Here is an 18,788-nt window from a genome sequence, read left to right on the forward strand (position 1 = left end):
TTTTTGTGACCTGAATGCAACACACATTCAGTTTATCCTTGTGCGTCATTAAAGTTTAGACCAGTGTTCTTACAAAAGAAGATGAAAAGACAATATTTCACCACGATATCGCAGTTTTATTTGTTTTGTTTTTTTATACATAACATATATACAACATTTGCTGTAAATAGCAAAAATGAAACACATCCCAACAGAGATACTCGCAGTGACATTCAATATGTCTACATAGATCATCTGCACAGACTCACACACTGAAGTCTATTGTGCAGATTCATACGAACTGACCCTTTGGGTCTTACAGGGCTGTTTCAATAGCCCTTAATCATTTAATCCGTAACGAGGACTAAATATTTAACGTATACATACATGCAGATTTAAAAGAAACAGGCTACGACCGTCTAAACTTGTCAACTTATACAGGACAACAGACTCGCGCGCGAAACGGAAGTATATAATACTCAACCAATACGATTTATCGATGAATTCTGGAAGTTCATCGACGGAGACGAGGCGGTGAATCACTATGCGTATTTACAAGTGATGCTAGCTCAAAGTGTTTTTCCTACATATGAAACATTTTGCAGTCTTTTCACGGAGTGGGACTGGAGAAATCTACCAGGGTCTCCACATGGCCGCGCTGACAGCCTGCGGGCCTGGCTGCGCTCTGATGGGAGCCACTGCGCTGCTGCTGCTGCTGCTGCTGCGGAAGCTGGATTTGAGGCTCAGGAGTCTCTGCTGGATCTGAGGGAGAGTCCGGGAGCTCTGAGCGCAGCAGTTCAGGCAGGCCGGGGTGACGGTGGAGGACATTGACTGCTGGACGAAGTCATTGACCCGCTGGCACGCGTCTTGATCCAGGCTCGTTTTGGGAAGCAGAGCGGAGACGCGCTGGAGGCAGGCTTTGTAGCCTTCCTTGTAACTGTCTGCGGAATCTGAGAAGAGAACGAAATGTTAGTTTCATCGTTTTAAAAGTAACACGAATCAACTACATATATTTATATTTCAATAAAGGCTTTTAAACCAGCAGAACCAGAACTCACTTTTAGCGTTCACAGGGGGAATGTCGCCGAGGAACCTCACAGTCATTTCCAGGATGTCTGCTTTCTCAAGCTTGGAGTAGCGAGTCTTCTGGAGAAAAATAATTAAAAGAAAATGTTAATCATACAAGCCTCAACGTTGCCTTGACTTAATATATCTGAAAAGCGTTTCTTGTGTGTAGTTAAATGTATAAAATAACTTACATCTCTGCCTGTGAGGGGAAGGATGAGGTTTTTCAAATGGTTCAGGCTGTCGTTGATACGAGCGCGCCTTCTTTTTTCCATCAGTGGTTTCATAGTCTGAAAAGAACAGAAAACATTTAGTATTCATTCATCACATTCAATGTAAAACATCAGCGGTTGTTATTTTTTTGTTTGTTTGTTTTTTTTAGATAGTGAAGTAAAATTCAGAGGCTTCGCTTACCTTTCTGAGCTCAAGAGCCTCTTTTCTTTTGGCCACAGTCAGCCGTGGAGAAAAGGACGGGAGAGCTTCATAGGTCATGTTTGGAGACATTTTCAGCGTTTTCTTTGTGCCAGAGGAGTGTCCAGAGCAGGAGCTGGTGAAGATGTGTCTCTAACGGCCGAGGGCTGCGGTATTTATCCAGGTCCGTGGCGTCGGTTCCCGTGCGTCACGGGTACGCCCCCAAGCCATCGCTATACGACTCGGAGCGGCCACGTATACTATGAAAACAACACAAAACCATCAAATATAGCAAGATAACCATCTGTCTTCTTCTCTAATCCAGGCGTGACAACTGCGATGCGTGTCTGCGTTATGATCCATCGACCAAATCAAACAAAACCTGCGTCAAGAAGCTGAGGAAATATGTGCGTAAAGATGCTTAAAGTTTGGACGCACTGAGAGCCTGTTCACCAAACACTGATTCTGCAAACTCTTCAAATTACAAAATATTGAATAGTACACATCTAGGTTCATTATTTGATCTTAAATAGATGGAATGAGTTTTTGGGAAAAGATATATACACTTTATGGTGTATGGTGCAGTTATGGTGCGTCATTACGCAACGCCGTATTTTATTATATTATCAAATGTGTGTTGTATAAAGTGGGAGTAGGGCTTTAAGGCTTTAAAGCATTCATATATTTGTGTTCTTACTATTAAACAAAGCAGACTACAGAAGAAAAAGACTATTTTCATCAATTCTCAGTTTGCATTATCAAGATTCGTTTGCCTGCTGAGTTTCCTGTTGCTGCTCGACACTGAGGTTTTACTTTGTTTTATCTTGTGTTTTTAAGTCTGATTACATACCCTTACCCTAAATTAAATATATAAGTAAATACATGTGCACTAAGAACAACAGGGTGCAGTACATACAATACTGACATAGGGGTCAGGCTTGCGTGTATGGAGAAGTGTCCACAGAGACGCAGACTCTCCAATCTCATACCCAAGCCACGCTACTTTCAAATAACATCTGCTCTTAGATTTTGACAACAATAGTTTTGCATATGACGTTTTTATGCTGTCTCTGCCCGGGGGAGTCTCTATACCTGCAGGGTGCAACCCGGTGCTGCCAACGCCTCATGCAGTGTGGTGGGGGCTGAAAAACAGAGGGTGGGTAGTGAGGGAGCGTGTACTTCAACCACAATAGCCTCCGTGAAATATGAAATGGGACTGCGTTTGCGTCGGCTGTTTAAAACGTTTAGACATTTTATTGTGGATTTGGACTTGCTGTGCGTTATAATCAACCATCGTGCCCTGCGATGAGCGAATCAAACTTTAAATTTCAACTTCGAGATGGTAAGATTTTACATCAAAACTGGAGAGACATGACAACCCATCAAATGCCACTGCACTCAGGGGAACCACGCGCGCAGCACGCGCCACGGGGACCAGATGGCTGTCTGTTACCGAGCCTTCAACCCCACCAACCTACACCCATCGACCCCACCCCCCACACTCTCCTCCTGCACCGCAGCAGCATCCTGACGGGCCAGCCTCCCTGCATCCATCTCTGCATCTCTGCACACATACACACAAACTGCGCCGCATATTCTATAAACTTCACACGCACGACACATGATCTCCACGCAGTTTTGGCGTGGGTGCCCCATCTGCATGCTTCTTATGTCAGTGTCCAACCGAAACGAACCAATCCTCGCCCCCCCTGTTTGGAAACTGCGATTGTCTCCTTCAGCTTGACTCTTGGACATTCAAGCGTCCAAGCTATGAGATGCTTGTTTATCAATACTATAAAGTGATGACGAAACACAAAGCTCAATCTGTTGGTGGAGATGAATGATGTGTGTCTGGGGGAGCAGACTGCGTGACTCAGTCGAAAAGGTTGTTTTTGGAGGAGTAATGCGTAAAATGGAAAATGGAAAACGCGCACTGGAAACCTTGGTAAAGCCTGCTGGTGGTTTTATTCGGACTTCCCAACATAGAAGCACAAAACCAACACAGAATTACGAATACAAGGTTGCAGATTATATAGAGGCAGTCATGCAGACGCCTTGCAGAGGGATCTTCGACTCATAATAGCTTTTAATGTGTTCCATCTCACCCAGGCAGTTTGATTTGTCGCTGTTTATGGCAAAATAGGATGTTAAAGTTTACAACAACTTATACGGAGTTCGGGCTGATTCACCTTCGACTGTTAATATAGAAAATAAAGTCTGCGAAGGTCTCCGTCATGCAGACACAATCCTGTTGTGCTGCTTGAACAAAGCCAAGCGCTCCTGCCCTGAAACTGAGAGGCACACTTGCTGCACGCGCCCCTCACCGCCCCGCTGGGACAGAGGGGTGACGGGAGGGGGGAGTAGATGAGGGAGATGGGTGGGGTTGGGGGGGGAGGTACACTTCTCCTACGTATTTTTGCTCTTACGGTTAGAGTCCTCTTTTGTCTTTTCAAGCAAATTCGGCGTCGGTAACCCATCTGTGCCGGCCGGATAACAGGGAGCCTTTGTCTGAAAATGTTCCAACACTTCATGGGAATTAAGAGTCACACGCGGGCTGAGGGAGGGGTGGATGGATGGATGGATGGATGGATGGGGGAGGAACAGCGAAACGGGACTCCACCTGACTTTTTGCGCAGCATGATGTGAGCTGGGAGAGAACAGGCGTCTTCTGTGTTTTTTTTCTGAGTCTCAGACAAAAGAGAACACCACAATACTGTCTGTTACACCATCAACAGATCTGAACTTGAAATAAAAGTGCATGTGTTGGGTTTATTCCTGTATTTTTTCTCAGTAAGTGTGTGTGATGAAAGAAAGCTTGAGCTCAAAATATCAGTCTGATCAGCTCTTGTGGGAGTAAAATAAGTCAGTTACTGTAGACGGTTTATCATGTGAATATCATCTGCAGTCCTGTGTCTGACTCACTGGTTGTGCCGGAGGACCATGTCAGAGCTGTCTTGATACTTGCGTTTGTGGGCATTCAGTCATTTGTATTCATATAGACAGAGTTATTGCTTCTCTTTGATGTTACAAGTATTTATTCTGCTCAAAAAGTAATACAGAATTCGCAGATTGTTCTGTTTTATGACACTTTTTGTCGCAACGGAACGAAAAGTTTATCAGACAAGAAATGTGTGTGTACAAACACGTGCACACCAAAGAGATCAACAACTACCCAGAAACATCCACTGAACAAAGCTTTCTGCGCGTCAGAAGCAACCTGTGGCTTGTGCTGACTGCAGACTATTAAACTCATCCCGTCTTTCAACGAATAAGCTTTAAAATGGAGTAAAAAAGCCCACTTTATCGTTCTGGAGTCATATAGGCTAACTCCATTGTCAGAGCAGCAAAGACTTTTCATCTATTCCGATGAGAATACATTTTCCCCAGTATGCTGTAACTGAAGTTGCTCTTTGTGTCTTTCTGTACCAGCTGGACTTGGTGGTATTCCACCTGTTGTGAAATCTGTTAGCACTCATCAGAACAGAAAAGATTCATATAGACCACCTGGACAAAATGCAGTTTTTGGACGAAGTTTAAGATTTCATTTCAGTCCTTGTTACTCATTCTGACGAGATCCCCAGCCAATCAACAACCTCTAAGTACATAAGTCTGAGTAAAGTTTTTCCAGTGCTTCTTGATACTTATGGTTTCACTCAGTTTTTAGATGAACCTGCGCTCACTTCCACTTCCGTCCAGAATACATGTTGGCAAAGTACTGCGAGACACAGACATGTTGAAGCTTTACTCTTCTTTATGTTGCAACTCTACATCTCTAATATGTTCACTTTTCATTTTTTTGTTGTGGCAGTGCTGTGTTTACATTGGGGGCAGGTTTTGGCACAAAAAACGCAAACACGGCTGCATTTTGTCCTGACATTTCATCAGAAATATCTGCTCTTGTTGGCACTGAGAGACCGGAAAAATGTCACAATGTCTCATTAAAATTACCCATCCAGTTCAACATTTTATTGCGGTCTGGGTTATGACATGATTGAGATTTCTTCTCTGCCTGTCTCTCCTATCAGATCCATGGTGTCTGTTCACTTTGTATTCAGTACAAACCATCAGTAGCTGATGTGTTTACTACCTGCCCTTATATCTGACACTTCGGGTTGGTGTCCAACCTGACCTACCAACCCAAAGAGTCAGTATCTGAAGTGCTGGGAATAAGACTAGACAATCTGCCATCGTACAGATTGGACTATTAAACAGGCTTGAGAAAAATGGAACACAAATGGTGTGAATCAAAACCAAAAGTTTTTCTGCCCTTCATGTCAAGAGTTAGTATCAAATTACAAGCGAGCTCTGTCCACAGCCAAAGCTCCCAACTTGTCAGTAACAGTTCACACAATCCTGGCTGACTCTGTATTCAAACTTACTCTGAACAGTCGTCTGCGAGCAAGACTTTTTCTGTAGAAACATAGATGTGATTAGATACTTGATGAGTTCCTCACCTCCACCTACCTCTGTACAAATCTTCACTATCTTATCAAAGTGTTGAATCCCAGTAGGTCCTCACACAATTTGAGACCATCTCCTTTTAAACAACCTTCCACCGAGACCCCAGACCAGTGAAGCTACTCAAAGATCTTTGGCCATTTCTGGGACCCACAATGCATATTTCTTTGTTATTTGTTATTTCTTTTACTTAAGAAACCACTTTCAGATCGTTCATACATATCTGAAATCGCTTTTATTCTTTTCAGTCTGCTCTCAGGGCCTGTCACCGAGTGGTCATGTTTTGATCACTGTGTTCCTCAGTGCTTCTATGTGTTGGTGGATCTCAGTGCAGCGTTTTATCCCTTTAATGCAGCGTGGGGGTGGGGTGGGGGGTAGCAGAAGATGAATCAACACCAAACTTGACAACTATCAGGACAAAGACAAGACTATATGATGAGGCATATCTGGCCCTCGGCTGGGTGGGAGGGCTTGCATGTATTCAAGAGGCGGGCCCAGCAGAAAGAGTTGGGCAATCCCTGTCTAAGTGTGTCTATTAAGACTCATACTTATCATCTGTTTGTTTGTTTACCCAAAACCAAGCTGTGTGCTTCCCTCTCTCTCTCTCTCTCTCTCTCTCTCTCTCTTCGTCTCTCTCGATGTTTATGGAGGTTATGTAGCTCAGGTTCTGTTCTGATCTGTTTGGCGACACCTGAAGTTGCTCAACATCCTCCTTAGACTTAGACTTTATTCATCCTTTTGGGAGGTTCCCTCAAGGAAATTGAAGCTCCATGTCACACACAGCACTGTTACACACATATAGAGGATCAAAAAGAAGGGACACCAAAGTACCCGACAGCCATTTAAAGATATAAAACCCAATATGATATATTATTCATAGATATATAAATATATATTTATATATATATAAATATGCAAGAAATATGCATGCGTACATATAGAATATACATGTAAATATACATATAAAACAAATATACACATAAGTAAATACATATAAAATAACACTGTAAGAATAGAATTATATATATGTATATACATGTATGTATATATATATATATATATATATATATATATATATATATATATATATATATACATATATATATATATATATATATACACACACGTGTAAAACTGTACACAGGTACACAGTATTTGTTATGTTTCTGTTATTATTGCACATGGTTATTGCACATGGCAATTGTATTGTTTATTGTACGTTGTGTTCATGAACAGTCCAGCATGTCTATAGTTATAGCTGGGCAGACCTAACTCCTGGATCCATGCTCTTCATATATGTTCTGTTATCTATCCACAGTTCAGTCATCCTGATTGCTGATACTGTAATATCACTATGTTGGTCATTTTATTTATACACATCTAATATGTCTGTTCATTCAGGAGGAGGGATCCCTCCTATGGTGCTCTTCCTGTGGATTCTCCCATTGTTTCCCTATTAGAGGGGCTTTATTGGGAGTTTTTCCTTCTCTCAGTCCAGGGTCTGATGAACATGGTGTTGTATATTATACCGATTGTAAAGCTCCTTTAGACAAATTTTGATATGTGAAACTGGGTAATATAAATTTAATCGATTTGACCTGACACAGTATAAAATAATGGTCAGAACTGAAGCCTCAGTGCAGGATACTCTGTCTCTATAGTATGGATCAAGCTCCAAAATCACTGGATCCTCCAATTTCCATTATGCAACTCAAAGCATCTTTCATTAGACCCTTCCCCCCAAGCCCTTGTTTAACAGCTGCAAAAGCGTGGTTGGTATTGTTTTCACCTTTTAAGCCTGTGTCTGGTGCTTGTGTGCATGTGTGTGTATGTGTGTGTGTGTGTGTGTGTAGTCCTGTAGACACTAATTATAGAGGAACTACTACAGTAGTGGTATTAGACAGGAATGCACTGGCAGGTTTCACGTCTGTCCGTCATAATAACGTCACAGTCGTGCAAGACGCAATCACAAAACTTGACACAGTAGCTGAGATGAAACAAAGGCTGAGTTCGCAGGGGGCTGTGGTCCAAGCAAGGGTGAATAAAAGTAGGGAGGAAGGAAGTTGGCCCACATTTATTTTCATGAAGTCACCACCCTGACCTCGTTTGGACCTCCACACTCTCACATGCCACTTAAAAGACGCACTGTTTGCTGCAATGCCATTGGATGAAATTGGGCAGAAAATCTAAATATGTTAAGCAGGGGCTCCTTGAAGACATGATGTGCATAGATAATGATAATTGTAATGACCTGATGAAGCCAGAAGTGGGTCACCAAAGAGCAAACAATGTGGAATGTAGAATGCATCTTTTCATGCACAATTGGTCCTCTTTTCCTCACTTTGTAGACAAAATATCTTTCTTAGCAAATGGTTGGGCCTTGTAAAACCTTTTTCATTGGTTCCACAATAATGTATGCTACTTATAATAATCCTTAATTATTCTCTACAGTACTTTAACTGATTCATTATAGCTCTGTTATATGTTCAGCAACATCTGAATTTTCTTTTTTATGTAGTGGGCCACAGCACTTTAAGAGAGATTTCTAATCTAAATGAAGCCCCTTCCTTGATAAATAAAGATACATTTAGAGCCAGTTTCTTTGGTAAACCTTGCTAAAATGAACCAAGTCTAGTACAGTATTCCTGCAACAAATCCCATCTTCAGGAAGGTGAAATGATTCAGGTTTTGTTGAAGCTGTTTTAAAGAGGTAGGCATTACACTGGGAAGTGCTCCTTCTTGGTCCACCATGTTAATATCAATGGCATGAAGAACCTCACATCACTTAAGTTGAATCAACACCTCTCTACAAATATTTTTGATTAAGATAGAACGGAACATTAAAGCTTAATGTGCAGCTTTTGTAAAAGCTGGCACTAGTTTTAGCATGGTGTACCTAACAAACCGGCAGCTGAGTGTGTGTGATATTGGCGTTGATGCTTTTGTCTGAAGCGACTCATAATAGGTCATATTAGTGTCCATAGGAATAAAGAACATTAACAACTTTAAAGATACAGTATGTTGAAGTCTTGAAAGACATTTGTGTCACTAACCTTCCCATGAAACCATAAAGAGGGACTTTAACTTTAGTTGATACCAGCTCAGACTGATGAAGCCTCACCTGAACAATAGGATGCATTTTTGAACATTTGTACTGTATCACTTCTAATTAAGTCGCACTAAGAAAAGATCTAGAGACATTTTACTATCGTTTTAAAATAAAACTTAAAATATGTGCTTCAAAGATCCATTGTGCGGTTTTGGATTGTTGCCTGTCCTTTGCTTTATTACTGACATCTATCCTGAGATAGCCTTCTGGAGCCACTGGTTTCAGCTCATCCTGGAGAGACACAACAAGCTCCTGAGATATTTCCAAATATTTGATATCTCCTCACTATTGTTGACCCATTAGAAAACTCTCCAACACCCGAAATGTTCCAAGTTACTCATACAGTAATTAATACAGAGCATAAACAACTGAAGTTTCTAATCTGAATTTGTTTGTTAAATCTAAAAGGTTTTAGATCAAATCCAGGATGATGGACCATCCTTAAGTGCACCAACAAGGGCTGTCATCATGAGTCCCTGCTCTCAGCTTCATACTCACAGGAGAAGGACATCATGATGAATAAAAAGTTTTTGGTATCCATCTCAAACATGTTTCAGGCCTACAAGTTGATTACATAACAAAAGTATTAACATGAATACAGGTAATGACTGCCTGTGAACAAAAAAAAAATGAAAATAACATTATGCAGTGCATTAAGAAAGTCAGATCCTCCCACTTTCTTCACATTTTGTTATGTTTCCCTTGTGTATGCCTTGTGCTAAAATCGTAAAATGTATCTTTTCCCCTCATCAATCCACAATCAATACACCATAATGACAAAGCTGAAACAGAATTTTAGAAATGTTTAGAAATCAATTAGAAAGGAAAAACTGAACGTACTCAGACCCTTTACTAAGTATTTAGTTGAAGCACCTTTGGCAGCAATTACAGCATCAAGTCTTCTTTGGTATGAAGCGACAAGCTTTGCACTCCTGGATTTGGGGATTTTCTGCCGTTCTTCTCTGCAGATCCTCTCAAGCTTTGTCAGGTTGGGTGGGGCCTGTCGGTGGACAGCCATTTTCAGGACTCTCCAGAGATGACTGGGATTGAGCTCAAGTCAGGGCTCTGGCTGGGCCCCCAAAGGACATTCGCAGAGTCACTCCTAAGCTACTCCTGCATTGTTTGGCTGTGTGTTTAAGGGTCATTGTCCTGTTGGAAGGTGAACCTTCAGCCAGGTCTGAGGTCCTGAGTGCTCCGGACCAGGTTTTCATTAAGGACATCTCTGTACTTTGCACCTTTCAGCTCTCCTTCAACCTCGACCAGTCACTGCCACTGAAAAACACCCACAAAGCATGATGCTGCCACCACCATGCTTCAACGCTGGGATGGTACTGGGAAGGTGATGAGTGGTGCCGGGTTTCCTCCAGACACGAGGCATAGAATTGAGGCCAAACAGTTCAATCTTTGTTTCATCAGACCAGAGAATCTTGTTTCTCACAGTCTGAGTTACCTTTAGGGGCTTTTTTGCAAACTCCATGCGGGCTTTCGTATGTCTTTCACTGAGGAGAGGCAGCCATCTGGCCAATCTGCCATAAAGCCCAGATCAGTTGAGTGGTTTTGTGTCTCCAATCTCCACACAGGATATCTCCAGCTCAGACAGAGTGACCAGTGGGTTCCTGGGCACCTCTCTTACCAAAGCCCCAATTACTAAGTTTAGTGGGGCAGCCAGCTCTAGGAACAGTCCTGGTTGTTCCAAACGTCTTCCATTTGAGAATCACGGAGGCCACTGTGCTCTTGGGGACCTTTAATGCAGCAGTATTTTTTTTTGTAGCCTTTCCCAAATTTGTGTCTCGACACAACCCTGTCTCTTGGCTCTGCAGGCAGCTCCTCCGACCTCATGGCTTGGTTTCTGCTCTAATATGCATCATCAACCACAAGACCTTAAGGGTGTGCCTTTCCAAATCATGTCCAATTAACTGAATTTACCACAGATGGACTCCAGTCAAGTGGGAGGCACTTGAGCTACATTTCAAGTGTCACAGCAAAGTGTCTGAATATTTGTGTCAATGTGATATTTCAGTTTTTCCTTTTTGATAAACTTGCAAACATTCCTAAACTTATGTTTCTGCTTTGTCATTGTGGTGTAATGAGCGTAGATTGAGGACATAACAACATGTGGAAATTGTGGAGGGGTCTGAATGATTTCTGAATGTACTGTACACCTGTGCAATGCATTATAGGGCAGGAGTTGTAAGCCTCTGCAGTTCTTCATGATGTCTCACAACAAATCCATGTAGTGTTTTGCATGTAATCATTTACACTAAAATAATTGTTGAGAAAGTCAAGTATTGGAACAGATCATTATTGTTCATTGTATTGTATCCGTTTAACAAAATGTTGACATATTCATAATAACTGTGTGATTTGTGCACAGCTCATTTCTGCTTCATGGAGAATAATCTTGTTGTTCTGTTAAACCTTCTTTTATCCATGTACTAAATGTGTGTACAAACGGTGTCCTAGAGGCTTTTGAATGTGACTTATATACAGTTTAAGTCTAGAGGAAGAAGGAGTTTGTGCAAAAGAAACTTCCATAGGAAAAATACACCTACAGGCTGTATGATCATGTGCTAGTGTAAAGAATAAAGACACTAGAGCACCAATTTATTATATATACAAATGTTATGATACTAGAAAAACAGCCAAGACTCAAACTATAAATGAGTATACTATCCTAAAAATATATTGAGGGGCAGTCTTACTACCAGTTCGCCTATACAAAATGACTGAGAAACATTTAATTGTGTGCTTTTGGTTTCTGTGTGTAATTTGTCATTGTACTTCACAGCTGCAGTCACCTCAGTGTGTTTCCCATCACACTACCAGTCCACAACTTCTTCCCACCACTTTGGCGGCAACTGGAGAGGCGCCTGACATCAGCAACAATGGAGCAGCTGCTCGTCAGCTTCAATGGGCTCAGGCTGACCCTGGCTTTATGCGTTTGCGCGCCTTTTTTTATTCCTTTCATGCTACTGAGATTCCTCTCAGGAAGACGTCTGGGTTTAATCATAGACTTGAGACCACCATAAAAAAAAATCAAAGATCAAACAACACAGTCATATTCGTTGAGAGTATTTATTGAAAAGCTTTTGTCGATGACAAACATTTGAAGTGTCACAAAACATGTTTTTTTTCGTACATAATGTCAATGAATGGTAACAATCCTACTTAACACACAGTGTTTACAGACTATTCTTTTGCACAGACCAAAATACTTTTAAGTCCATCGTGCAAACCTCAAACAAAATAACCCTTGGGGTTTTACAAAAGTGTTGTCTACAACCCATATCTCTGAAACCCCAAAGAGGATTGCATTTAAAAAACGTCCATAGACTTCAGTTTCTTTGAGATCTGTGCTCGTGTGCTCTCTGGCATTAAACGCAAAATGAGCTCAATTCAATTATAACACAGCAACTCCAACAATTCTTAATAGCAATGACTACGGCTATTGGAATACAAACAGCATTAATATCATCACAAAATAAATAACACGCATGAGATAAATGTCCATCTAATCTACCAGGGTCTCCACATGGCCGCGCTGACAGCCTGCGGGCCTGGCTGCGCTCTGATGGGAGCCACTGCGCTGCTGCTGCCGCTGCTGCCGCTGCTGCGGGACTGGCTCTCCAGTCTGCAGCTGAAGCTGGATTTGAGGCTCAGGAGTCTCTGCTGGATCTGAGGGAGAGTCCTGGAGCTCTGAGCGCAGCAGTTCAGGCAGGTCGGGGTGACGGTGGAGGACATGGACTGCTGGACGAAGTCGTTGACCCGCTGGCACGCGTCTTGATCCAGGCTCGTTTTGGGAAGCAGAGCGGAGACGCGCTGGAGGCAGGCTTTGTAGCCTTCCTTGTAACTGTCTGCGGAATCTGGAGGGAGAAGAGGTTTGATCAGTGGATTGCATTTTGTAGCCTCGACAGCCTCAAATAATATGGTTTGTGAAATGCATGTCGTAGTTGTGGAGACGAATCTCACCTTTGACGGGAGAGGATGGGAGATCTCTGAGGAAGCGGACGGTCATTTCCAGAATGTCAGCCTTCTCCAGTTTGGAGTAGCGTGCGTTGTCTTTGCCAACCAGAGGAAGAATCAGGCTTTTCAAGTGACTGAGACTGTCGTTGATACGAGCACGTCTTCTCTTCTCTAGCAAGGGTTTGAGAGTCTGGAAAAAAAAGTGATGAAAAACGTTAATCAGCTGTACTTTAGAAGAGTCAAATCAGAAAACATTTCAAAGTGGGATAAACAGCTGCAGTTTCTGTCTTTCTCTTACCTTTCTCAGTTCGTTGGCCTGTTTTCTCTGGGCCACGGTGGACCTGACAGTGAGAGGCTGGCTGGCCTCGGTAGTGATGCTGGGACTCATTTCGTTTGCTGCTTGTTGCTGTGCTTTTGGAAGGGGAGGTACTTGCTCTTGGAGCGGCTGAGCTCGAGTGTGCCGCAGATCTGGAGAGCCTCCTATTTATGTGGGTCCGGCGCGTCAGAGGGGAGGGGACACAAGCCACCGTGCTGGGGGGTTGACACAGAGGAGCGATGCCTCTGGGACCTGAGCGGAGCTCTTGTCTGGACCATCTGGTCCCTTTGGGCTCCTGCGTCTACCGCTGGTATGCGGAGTTTCGTGTTGATGCTGCGCTTTATTGCGTTTAAAATGTAACACTTTAACGTTCATCCAAGATCGGATTACGCACAGGAGACATACAACGATGCTGTTCTCCCTCACATATAGGCTATATCAGATAGCTGCTCCTTTGTAATTTTTCTATGAAAAGGAGTCCTTCCTTTTCAGCTGACTTTTGTTTATCAAACAATTAAACACTCTGTTTATTGTCCTGTTTATTTGTGCATCAGAAATCCCCCACATATATTCAGCCAAATCCCCAAAAGATCATTTAGTTTGTTGAGATAGCTGAAAGTTGCACTGTTATAACTGAACAATGACAAAGTTGGATCAAAACAATTAAACAATATTAATAAATTCGTCATTTATTGATGCCTGTGGAGAGGACTTGGCTTCCCGCCACAACAACAGCAGCAGAGAGCCAGATGAGTGATTCTGAGGTGACAGGACTAATCTATTCCTACAATTAATAAACCAGATACCCAAGCCACGCTATGTATGGATTAACATCTGCTCGTGGAGCCTCAGCAGCTTGTTTCCAATACCAACAACACCGTGTTTACCTGGAGCAGAGGGGGAGGAGACTGGGCGACAACCTGCAGCACAAGCAGAGATGCGTGCGTCTGTGGAGTACCAACATATATGAGTGTTTTTGTACCGAGAAGAGAAACGAGTCTGCTTTAACACTGCACGACACAAGATGAGGAACGGGCCTGTTATTCATTAAAGACTGTAGCTCCTCTGATGTGATACTGCCTTAAAATTGTAAAGGCTGAACACAGTTTGAAATATAACCGTGTAGATATCTTAAGCTATTTATCATAGAATCGACACATTTTATTTTGACATCACAGCAGAGGTTCAGTCTCTGCTGCAGGCCATCGAACAGTTCAGGGAGCTGCCAGTGGGATTCACGCGTTCGGCACGCGCCACAACCGCGCAACAGATGGACCCCCACCCTCCCCTCCCTCCATCTCTTCTTCCGTCTCTGTCCCCCTCCCCCTCCCCCTCCTCTGTTTCACACTGTCGCAGCGCTCCGCTGCTGCTCCCATCATCAGCATCCCGGCTCCTGCTCCACTTCTCGTGGCTCCTCATCATCGACGTTTTTGTCGTTTTTTTGGACGGAGGCTCGGGTCACAGCGCCTAAACACAATAGTGACGTTTTACAGAAATGTTTAGTTTGTATTGCAAAAAAACGAAAAAACGCAACTGCACAGCAAGATCTAATGGAGACACTCATTTAATATAGCTTAATCTATTTTAAACTCTTGCTCGAATTAAAGATAAGTAGGCTATACGCAGTCTTATGTTTAACAGATATTTTTAACCAAGTCAGTAGTTTGTTGCAGAAAACACTTTGCAGATATGGAAAACGCAGGTTTTACGCACGGTGCTGTGCGTAAAGCTGGTGTTTACTGAAGCACTTAGGGTAAAATAAAGAGCGGGAAATGTTCAACACAATAACATATCTTTTTTTTTTTTTGTTTATTTATTTACATTTGGAAACATATGTACTTTAACAGGCTCATATCATTTCGGTAAAGATAACGCCGCAGGTTCTCCAGCTGTAGCTTGAGGGGGCTTCAGGGGTTTTATCTCTCTTTCTCTCTTTTTTTTGTTTCAAGCATCAAAGATGCGCCGTTTTGCACGCGTCCTGTCCCATGGGGCCCCAAATAACTGCCATCAGGTCCAGTCTGGGAACGGGCCCTTGGAGATGAGACACAAAAAAAAAAGTCCTAGAAGCCTAGAAAGGCTTCGGTTGGGAGCCTTTTTGTCCTGGTTTCAGCGTGGGTATCCATCTGTGCAAGCTGAGAGCACAGTGATCCTTTGTTGAAGGACGTACAGAAACGTGGACTGACAAAGACATTTATAGCAACTCTGTGGGAAAGGGATATGATTAGCTTCATTGTTTCTTCCAGTAAAACTTTGGGCTACTGTTGACTAAGTCAGATCTGAGACAGATGAAGGAAAGACTCGAGCACATTTTATTACATGGTGTAATTATTGTTATTACGGATTATTAAGAATCATTAGAATCTTCAGAGACAGTTTTTTGGGGGAAAAACGGTACATCACACGATGATGGTATAACATATAACATCTATATGAAATGTATTTATATGTATTCCCAGAAAACATCTTCAATACCAATCCTTGAGTTTGGAAACAAAATCAAACTTGTCAGTATTAAATCGGTCGTATAAACGGCATGAGACTGACACGAGCCACGGCGTCCGGACAGATGGAGACTGCGCTCGTTAATTGATGCGTGTAACCAAAAGCGTCGACGGACTCTCTGTCCTCCTGCTGAAGGTGATCGTCTCCATCACGGTCGCATGGAGGCTTCCAGAAATCTAGGTCTTCCATCCAAACTACAGATGAAAGGATGTCTGGCATCCCAAGCCAAAATCTACGCCATCAATGTCCGCATCATACTGAAGCATCTACTGAGCCCAGCATCGACACAAACATGTTCAAATTGATTGAACTCCTTGTTGTTCTTTATTTGTGATCAAATCCTTAAAATACGTTCGATTAAGAAATACTTTTTTTAACCTTCAGACCTGATTTTGTATCCTATAATACACATAATTACTGTTATGGTTATTATCATAAAAAGGTAGTTAGAAAATGTGTGATTTCCAAGTTGGTTCCACGTTTGTAGGGTTTGTTTTAGCTTCAGCTCTCCACCCGTCACGTCTCATATATTTTAGATAATGAGGAAGACATATAAAGACATTTCAAACTACTTATTCAACAGATTTTGTCTGTCAGAGTATGTCAGTTTACCCCGTAAAGCAAAAAAAGATCTAATTTGACCAGTGAAACACTTTATTTCAATGTCAGTTTATTAAAATGATATATTAAACCTTACTGTGAGCCTCGCTGTTACTTCATTTGCTTAAGAATCATTCATATAGGTATGAGAGGGTAAACTGTATTCACACATCTAGAGCACAATTTGCACTAAATGGGTCAGTTTGTAAAGCGTGGTGTGATTTTGGTGAAAATCCGGATTTGGTTGTTAATAACTGACTAATCAGAAATACATTGAGGAGCAGAATGGAATTTCCTAGGAATAAACATGTTGATATCAGTGTTTGAGGCCCAGTTTTACATTGTAAAGCCGAAGTATAAAAAGCAACTTGCTCAGCATTATTTCAAACAGTTTAATAGTTTGTAGAAATGCAGAGCTATTGGATGAATAACGAAGACTCAGAATTCCCAAAATCATCGAGTCTAAAATCTGCAGACACTCTGCAGAACTATTTTGCTTTGTCCAAGTCTTCAGTCAGACACGCAGCAGACTGATGGGCAGATGACGCAGTCACAGAGATGTTCACAGGTTGCATCACAGCCTGGTTTTGTTCTACAAAGAGTTAAATACAGTATACGGGAAAGAGGAGTCTTTATTTATCACTTATTCTCAGTATAACTTATTAGATCTTGTCCTCTGCATTCCACTCATCACTGAGAAGCAGCCATACAGCACCCAGGGACCAACTCCAGTGTCTCTGTCAAGGGCACAAGCTCCAGAATCAAGCGAGTATATACATGTCTTGAAGGTGAGGGAAATACTCATACACAGGGAGAAGATTCAAACTCCACAAAGAACTCCACAGAGCTAACCAGCCAGCCACCGAAAAGAGGACAATCAGGCAGCAAACACAACACCGACGACAGATGTCATATGTTATACCAACATGTTCAGGGTCGTGGCTGCTTTCATCCAGATCGGTGAAAATGATCAAGAAGGAGAAAAAAACAACAATTTTTTACTTTCCCACACATACACACACACACACACACACACACACACACACACAGTGAATTGACCCAAGCCAGCACTTTACTTGTCTTGTCTCTGATTATTAAACCTGTGTGGTACAGTCCGATGTGCCCACACAGCAGAGTCACTGGTTTCAGACAGAAAAGGGACTCGAGCATATTTACAGCATTTCATACTGCAACATGTTTCAATAGTAATGTTCCAACATTTTAACATGTTATTCCCCTTCTGAAGTTTGCTGTCCCTGTTCTGAGAAGCACCTGAGAAGCAAAGAGCCTCGTTTCGCCTGATTACTCTGAAAGCTGTCGGATACTGAGCTGATCCCAGGAATGGTTATAAGGTTACCACTAATTCACTTATTTAGTTGTTGCCATTTTTCCCACACACAAAAAATTAAAACACTTAATTTCAGACTGTTTTCTCACAGACGATCCATTGACACTACCGTTGTCTTTTAGAACAAATCCATTTTCACTCTCAGTTCGTTGGGCCGGCAGCATGCAGCTGTGTTGTTATCCAAGCTGCTTGGAGAGAGAATATCTAGGTGGATGGATTGTATTTCGAGCAGAAAAGTGATCTTAACTGACTGCTGCAGCTCCATTATCAACAGCCTCCCCTTGTACACTGACTCATCAGCAACATGCAGCTGGGCACATATCTCTACTTTTGCACAGCCGGGACAGAGAACAGAGTAAAGGTGCTTTACAACTATTTCAAGTGTGATCATGTAGCATTTATGTTGGATTTCTACAAAAAGCATCAGCATTAACATTGGAGAGAAATCAACTAAATAACAACTTATTTCCTTTCACCTTATAATCTCATGAAACCACAATATTCTGGTTGTGGAGTCAGCCCGGGTTCTGGGTTGCGTGCCGCTCCACTCTGCTTTAACAGTGGTCCCACTCCACTTGCAGATGCAGATGCAAATCTGTGGCGAATGGCTTTGAGGCTTTAACAAAGCTGAGGTTCGAGCTGCACTAAGTAGTTCCTTCCATAGGAAAATCACATCTCACAGTCAGGTTTGTTGGTATGATGCAGGTCTGGAGGTGCAGCCCTGAATGAATCTGGTGGGTGGACCCTGGGTAAATATTGTGTTGATCTCACAAACTTGTTCGCTGGACTATTTTCATACCAGCCAGTAACATTACATGTCAGAAAATAGCACTCACTGCAATGTTACCAAGCTGATTTCTGTGATCTTGTGTGGTCTCAGAACTGAAATGGCTTCCGGGAGAGACCATGAGTGAAGAAAACTTCATGAACAGCTCTTCTCCTCTACAGTAACACAACATTTGAGATATTGTGCATACACTTATTCTTCTGGCAGCTTCTTAAGGACCTCTTCTGAGGCTTTGGACAAGAGCAGGCAG

The 18,788-nt window shown here is 42.3% G+C and overlaps 2 protein-coding genes across 3 annotated transcripts; both read right to left on the reverse strand.

The window, feature by feature from the left end:
- Positions 1-95: 95 nt before the first annotated feature.
- LOC115584624 (transcription factor HES-2-like) lies at positions 96-1,588 on the reverse strand. Its single transcript, XM_030422172.1, has 4 exons — positions 1,459-1,588; positions 1,239-1,334; positions 1,038-1,125; positions 96-929 (listed from the first exon to the last, which is right to left on the reverse strand). Exons 1-4 carry the CDS (start codon positions 1,546-1,548, stop codon positions 613-615), a joined length of 591 nt encoding a protein of 196 aa, XP_030278032.1. The 5' UTR covers positions 1,549-1,588; the 3' UTR covers positions 96-612.
- LOC115584622 (transcription factor HES-2) lies at positions 96-13,429 on the reverse strand. Of its 2 annotated transcripts, XM_030422171.1 has the most exons (4): positions 13,284-13,429; positions 12,992-13,175; positions 12,543-12,885; positions 96-616 (listed from the first exon to the last, which is right to left on the reverse strand). In XM_030422171.1, the coding sequence occupies exons 1-4, from the start codon at positions 13,371-13,373 to the stop codon at positions 613-615; spliced, it is 621 nt and encodes a 206-aa protein (XP_030278031.1). In that variant the 5' UTR covers positions 13,374-13,429; the 3' UTR covers positions 96-612. The 2 variants fall into 2 exon arrangements, with proteins under 2 accessions (XP_030278031.1, XP_030278030.1); XM_030422170.1 differs by lacking the exon at positions 96-616 and having other exon boundaries at positions 12,079-12,885.
- Between the last annotated feature and the right edge of the window lie 5,359 nt (positions 13,430-18,788).

The sequence above is a fragment of the Sparus aurata genome, chromosome 7, assembly GCF_900880675.1.
Source record: "Sparus aurata chromosome 7, fSpaAur1.1, whole genome shotgun sequence".
In the NCBI taxonomy this organism is placed as follows: domain Eukaryota; kingdom Metazoa; phylum Chordata; class Actinopteri; order Spariformes; family Sparidae; genus Sparus; species Sparus aurata.